Source organism: Sphaeramia orbicularis, unplaced genomic scaffold (assembly GCF_902148855.1).
Source record: "Sphaeramia orbicularis unplaced genomic scaffold, fSphaOr1.1, whole genome shotgun sequence".
In the NCBI taxonomy this organism is placed as follows: domain Eukaryota; kingdom Metazoa; phylum Chordata; class Actinopteri; order Kurtiformes; family Apogonidae; genus Sphaeramia; species Sphaeramia orbicularis.
Genome location: NW_021941538.1, coordinates 49,711 through 57,075, shown reverse-complemented (window position 1 = coordinate 57,075; position 7,365 = coordinate 49,711). Strand labels below are relative to the sequence as shown.

Sequence of the window (7,365 nt, the reverse complement as noted above, 5' to 3'; positions counted from 1 at the left end):
TGCAGTACAAAACAGCCTGGAAACATGGAGACGAACGCAGCAGAGACCTGTCTGGGATTTATGGGAATAAAAAAAGTAAAAAAAAAAAAGTAAAACTAACGTAAAACTAAGCATTTAGAAAAAAACACAAATTAATACAAACGACCAAACCTGCTCTAAAAACTAATTAAAACAAACTGAATTAGAGAAAAACAGTCCAAACTAAATCCAACTGAACTCTAATAAAAAATGCCAAACTCTTCTAACCTTGAACTAAACCCACTCAGTCCCACAGTTTTACAGTCTGTATAATCCTAATCCTGTATTCCAGATCATCTAAACACACTCCTGATCAAACTGTGGGTTTGATCCACATAGAACACACACTGACCTACAGGGAACCTGGAGACTATTAGTATTTATTTATTTATGTATTTCTAATAGAGCGCTTGTGTTTGTGATTTCCCTCTTGAACTTGAATGCAGCGTTGCTTCCATCACATATGGTGTTTGTGCTGATGAGGGGCTGGGGGGAGGGGCTGAGGGGGAGGCGGAACAGATGAGCGGCGCAGACCGCTCCATGGCGACCACGGCGCTCATTCTGTCGCCCGCACGTGTCCACGTAGGCGTTTGTGTGCACGTCTGTAATTGAAAACTTCCACTGGCAGAGCTGACGAGTGTCAACGGCAGAAAGACGAAGCGCTGTGGACCGGCACCGATCCAGTGTGATCAGCTGCAGAGAGACCACGTCCTGCAGCTGGTCATGTGACTCAGAATGTCAGCTGGTCATGTGACTCAGAATGTCAGCTGGTCATGTGACTCAGAATGGCGACGACAGCCCGACAGAGCTGACATTTCCAGAGGCTGTGCTATTATTCCTAATTACCGACTGCAGCGCACGTTAACATGACGTTGTAAAAGTTCAACTTGACCCTCTGCTCTGTACACACTGTGAATTCCTTTAATACAGTATTCATGTCAGCACCAGTTTATACAGTCAGAAAAAAGGATCAGACCACCGCCACAATCATACTAGTAAATTTGACTACTGCTATTATTACCTCCGCCAAGGAGGTTCTGTTTTTGCCAGGGTTTGTTTGTCTGTCTGTTTGTCTGTCCGTTAGTGTGCAACATAACTCAAAAAGTTATGGACAGATTTGGATGAAATTTTCAGGGTTTGTTGGAAATGGGATAAGGAAGAAATGATTAAATTTTGGTGGTGATCAGGGGTGGGGGGGCCCACGGGGGGGGGGGGGGGGGGGGGGGCACTGATCAGCCTTGGCGGAGGTCTGCGCTCTCCGAGTGCTTCTAGTTATTTTATATTATTTAGGGATGGAACCATATGAACATTTCATATCATGGTTATTGTGACCAAAATTATCACAGTTATTACTATTGTGGTTTTGTTGAAATTGTGCTGAAAATGTTCTTCTCTTTCAGTCGTCTGTTTCTCATTCTTCTCTTTCAGTCGTCTGTTTCTCATTCTTCTCTTTCAGTCATCTGTTTCTCATTCTTCTCTTTCAGTCGTCTGTTTCTCATTCTTCTCTTTCAGTCGTCTGTTTCTCATTCTTCTCTTTCAGTCGTCTGTTTCTCATTCTTCTCTTTCAGTCGTCTGTTTCTCATTCTTCTTCTCTTTCAGTCTGTTTCTCATTCTCCTCTTTCAGTCGTCTGTTTCTCATTCTCCTCTTTCAGTCGTCTGTTTCTCATTCTCCTCTTTCAGTCGTCTGTTTCTCATTCTTCTCTTTCAGTCGTCTGTTTCTCATTCTTCTCTTTCAGTCGTCTGTTTCTCATTCTTCTCCTCTTTCAGTCGTCTGTTTCTCATTCTTCTCTTTCAGTCGTCTGTTTCTCATTCTTCTTCTCTTTCAGTCGTCTGTTTCTCATTCTCCTCTTTCAGTCGTCTGTTTCTCATTCTCTTTCAGTCATCTGTTTCTCATTCTTCTCTTTCAGTCATCTGTTTCTCATTCTCCTCTTTCAGTCGTCTGTTTCTCATTCTTCTCTTTCAGTTGTCTGTTTCTCATTCTTCTCTTTCAGTCGTCTGTTTCTCATTCTTCTCTTTCAGTCGTCTGTTTCTCATTCTTCTCTTTCAGTCGTCTGTTTCTCATTCTTCTCCTCCAGATCCTTGTTTCTTTTCTCTCTTTCTCTCTTTGTCGTCGTTGGAATAATCCCTTTAGTCCTTCTGGGTTTCTTCAGCTCACACATTTGTGCTCATAAATGTTCAGCTGCAGCTCAGTGGAACTGACAACCTGGATGAACTGAGGTCCTGACTCTGTGATTGGATGACAGGTGATGGGCGGAGCCTCAGACCAAACACACAGTGACATCATAACCATCATTTGGGGGCTGACGCTGAGCTTTAAATGTGAATCTTCTGTCTGGAATACTACTGTCACTGAGATCAGGACTGAAATGAACAGGATTCAGTCATGTCTGACAGTTTTAGAATGACTGAGAACAGAAGTATACAGACTGCACCTTTAATGTCTGAGCCACAGACTGCACCTTTAATGTCTGAGCCACAGACTGCACCTTTAATGTCTGAGCCACAGACTGCGCCTTTAATGTCTGAGCCACAGACTGCACCTTTAATGTCTGAGCCACAGACTGCACCTTTAAGAATTAAACATGAACAGTGTGAGGCCTGATGGTATGTAGTAATAGGTGTGTGTGTGTGTACTGAGCATGTGCAGCCTGTCCTCATCTGCAGGGACACTCCACTGGTGTGTGTGTGTGTGTGTGTGTGTGTGTGTGTGTGTGTGTGTGTGTGTGTGTAGGAGGCAGAACCTGCAGTCTTACATAAGAACTGACTGAATTCTCTGTGCTGCTTCCACTGGTTCAGCTCCAAACCCACTGAGAAACACACACACAGCAACAACAGAAAGACACCCCACACACACACACGCACACACACACACACACACACACACACACCCCACCCCCATCCTTCACGGACCTTAAACTCCTGTCAGATCCATAAGGAACTCAAACATCAGACACATATCAGACTACATTTTGACTAAGCATGAAACACAAAGTTGCTGAACAAAATAAGGATAGACTACAGCAGCATTTCACATGAATAGAATAGAATAGAATAGAATAGAATAGAATAGAATAGAATAGAAGAGGCTGTATTGTCATTGTACTCCATGTTACAGTGTAATTGGTTCAGGATGCCCTTACCAAAGTGCAAACAAATAAATAGCAATAAATGTAAATATAAAAAACAAAAAGTATAAAAGCACACTGTAAAAACGTTAAACTCCCTCCTACTATAGACTACAGACTGTCTCACACACACATCCATTAAATATTTCACCTGTTATTGTTTCAGAGTCTGATGGGGTAAAAAGTGGGAATTAAATTAAAAGGCATTAATTCAAATCACCTCCGTCCTTTTCCATAACAGTAATGTACATGAAATGTGTTCTGTAAAGTCGAACTGAACTGACTTCAGTTTGAATCCAAACAAAGTCATAACAGGAGAAGCTTCGATATCGTCTAACAATTAATTAGTTTAACAAACCTGAGCAACATGGTAATTGGGATGTTAATGGTAAAAATTCAATAGTATATATATATATATATATATATATATATATATGTGTATATAATATGTATATACATGTGTATATACATGTATCCATGTACATTTGTGCGACGGCTGAACCCTCTGTAATGAAAAGTCGTTTTGTGTTTTTTTTTTTTTTTTTTTCCATGAACCTTCTCGAACTCTGTTGCTCATAAACGTCTCCTGTTCTGACTTTTTTCTCCCTCTTCTCAGAAAGCTACCTCTGTGGATCGAGAGGCAGATGGAAAAGAACTGAACCAAGGTTGCAGCACAACTGAGAATCACAACTCCTGTTCTGTCACCATGGAAACCACTGAACAATCAGAGCTGGCGATGGACTGTGAAGTGGAGGCTGATTCATCTGAGCGAAGCCATGACGAGCAGGAGGCGTCCACCGCCTTATTAACCGAGCCTCCGACCGACAACAGCCACAACGATCCGGCGGACGTCTGTGGAACCGACGCTGGCCCTGAAATGTCCGTTCAGGACCAAAAGGACACTTTAATATTTGAACCAGGACGGGAAGAACTCAACAGGAACGAGTCAACCACTTCATCGGTGTCGGACACTCTGTCTAGTGCCGACAGCGTTTATGAGAACGAGGCTCAACGGAAGAGGCCTGAGCAAGAACCAGAACCAGAGCAAGACCCAGAACCAGAGCAAGACCCTCAACCAGAGCCAGACTCTGTGCTCAACCAGTACCCTGAACCGGAGTGGGACCCTCATCTAGACCAGTACACTGGATCTGCATTATTCAGCGAGTCTCTGTTAGACTCTGGACCAGAACAAGACCCTGAAACAGAGCACTACCCGGAGCCTATTCACGACTTTGACCCAGAGCAGTACCCTGAACTCGACTTATTTCCGGAGCCACTTCCTGAGGTCGAGGATAATGAGCCGAACCCAGAGGATGATGGGTATCCACATCTGCCTGTAGACCCAGAGGAAGACCCGGAGGCCCATGACCTCCTTTTTGAACCCCCCTTTATAGAGGAATCCATCTTAGAGCAGTGCATCCGAGAAGAGGCCATGTCAGACGGGTCCAACGAGTCCTGCCACGACCTTGAAGCGGACGAAATGGACGAATGCCTGAGAGTCGAGATCGCAGCAGCATCGTCCGACAGCGACCCAGATGAGAAATGGAGGACGATATTCTCGTCTTCTATAAATAAAGAAGATGATGACTCATATTTAGACAGTCTTCAGTTGAGTGCCCAGGAGCTTTTTGTTCAGAAAGTTCAGGAGACAGACTTTGAGGAACAAGAAGGAAACCATTTTGAAGAGCAAGACGCTAACAGTTTTGAGGTGCAACTTGAGGTTCCGCAAGTCCAAGAGGTTCTGGAACAACCTGACGATATCACTTCATACCCTGCACCTCCGCAGGAAGTTAAATACAACCCTTTACCCCTTCAAGCTTTGTCCAAAATCTCAGAAGATGACAGTGAAAATGGGAGAGATGCTAACCATAACCACACGACACAACAACAGCACAGCAATTCAGATCCAAACAAGAGGCTACCGAAAGACTTCTGCGTCATTCAGGAGACCAAGAGTGAGAACGTTAGCACAGAACACGTGGACTTCCAACTGGCTCGTAAGCAATGGCGGGAAATGGAGGAGCAAACCAAGAACAAGATAGTCTTACCGACAACGAAGCAGCCCAGCTTCCACGGCAGCCACAGCTTCATGTACACTCCAGTCCGCAACATCGGAAGAACTCCCAAGAAATCGCAAGATCTGGAGAGCTTGAATCTGGGAGGGGACTATCCTCACACTCAGTTCAGCCCTTGCTCAGAAGATTCCGGCCTAGATGATTCCAGTTATAGGTCCCCCTGTGACGATGTCGAAACGCCGGTTGAAAGGGAGATCCGCATTTCAATGGAGAGAGAAGAGAACTTCAGGAGAGAGAGAGGCCTCGCAAGAATGGGCAAATCCACCGACTGCGCCCCGTCCAGGGGTATGCCCCGCTCCATCAGCACCCCCCTCACCCCGTCATTCATCATCACCTCCTCGCCCACCAAAGAGCCACTGAAACATGATGTTTCCGCTAATAACGTGATCATCCTGGACCCTGGCAACGACTTCAACCCCAGCCCACGACAAGGCAAAGACAACCTGGGAGCTCGTCCTGGCGAGTGGCGTTCCGAGGACAACAGCTCCAACGTCATCATTCTAGAGACGTCCAACCTGATTATTCGCAGTGCCTCCGAGTTCTCCCTCAACAAAGCGTGCGAGCAGCCCCAGGAGAAAATGTTCCTCAGCAACCCCTTCTTCAAACTGCGTTCCAGAAGCTCGACTTCTCTGGTGGACGAAGAGATCAAGATGGCAAAGCAGAGGGAGGAGGAGCTGCGCAAAGAGAGGGCCGATCTGTACGGAAAAGACAGGTTCAACGCCAACCGCATGGACACGCTAGCCTTTGATCTGTCAGGTATGTCAGCCACACATCGGAACGTGAAATCGTGTTTTTGTTTTTTGGACCTGTGAACTTACAGTGCCTCTTTGTCTTCATTTAGTTGAAGTGCCAGTGAAGTGCAAGTCCTCCCCATCATCACCAATGAAAACGGCCTACAGGATGGACCGCTCCACACTATCATGTGACCACAGAGTAAGTGATAATGTTAACCCTTAAAGACCCAAACGTCCACCTTTAACCCTTACAGACCCAAACGTCCACCTTTAACCCTTACAGACCCAAACGTCCACCTTTAACCCTTACAGACCCAAACGTCCACCTTTAACCCTTAAAGACCCAAACGTCCACCTTTAACCCTTACAGACCCAAACGTCCACCTTTAACCCTTACAGACCCAAACGTCCACCTTTAACCCTTACAGACCCAAATGTCCACCTTTAACCCTTAAAGACCCAAACGTCCACCTTTAACCCTTACAGACCCAAACGTCCACCTTTAACCCTTACAGACCCAAACGTACACCTTTAACCCTTACAGACCCAAACGTCCACCTTTAACCCTTAAAGACCCAAACGTCCACCTTTAACCCTTACAGACCCAAACGTCCACCTTTAACCCTTAAAGACCCAAACGTCCACCTTTAACCCTTACAGACCCAAACGTCCACCTTTAACCCTTACAGACCCAAACGTCCACCTTTAACCCTTACAGACCCAAACGTCCACCTTTAACCCTTACAGACCCAAACGTCCACCTTTAACCCTTAAAGACCCAAACGTCCACCTTTAACCCTTACAGACCCAAACGTCCACCTTTAACCCTTAAAGACCCAAACGTCCACCTTTAACCCTTACAGACCCAAACGTCCACCTTTAACCCTTACAGACCCAAACGTCCACCTTTAACCCTTACAGACCCAAACGTACACCTTTAACCCTTACAGACCCAAACGTCCACCTTTAACCTAAACCATCTACTGATCTAAACTGTTTAATCCTTTCAGTCCATGTCAATAACTGGAGTCAAACTCAGTTGTTCTTCTCTTGGTGCTCATCAGACCAGGCTCAGGTAAAGGTGGATGCAGGTGTAGGAGTGCAGGCTGACCCTCCTGGTGTTTTTCAGTTCCCAGAGGCCTATGGTGGCGGACGGCGGAAGAGCGCCATGGCACTGCGCTGGGAGGCGGGCGAGTTTACGAAGATGGACTGAACTGAACTACGATCCTGGACCTGGACCTGGACCTGGTCACAGTCTGTGGTTCATGTTTGTGTTGGATCTGCATTTATGAGACTTTAGAAACAGACGAAGCACACACTGAGTCCGTTTACACCAGTACCAACACCAGTACCCCAGTTCTGGAGTAATCAGATTACTCTTGATCATGTAAACAAGATCATCTGACCAGTTTT

The 7,365-nt window shown here is 45.6% G+C and overlaps 1 protein-coding gene across 1 annotated transcript; it reads left to right on the top strand.

Moving 5' to 3' along the window:
- The first annotated feature begins 558 nt into the window (after positions 1–558).
- On the top strand, positions 559–7,165 carry palmdb (palmdelphin b). Its single transcript, XM_030129774.1, has 4 exons — positions 559–600; positions 3,760–5,974; positions 6,060–6,151; positions 7,082–7,165. Exons 1-4 carry the CDS (start codon positions 559–561, stop codon positions 7,163–7,165), a joined length of 2,433 nt encoding a protein of 810 aa, XP_029985634.1.
- Positions 7,166–7,365: the final 200 nt, after the last annotated feature.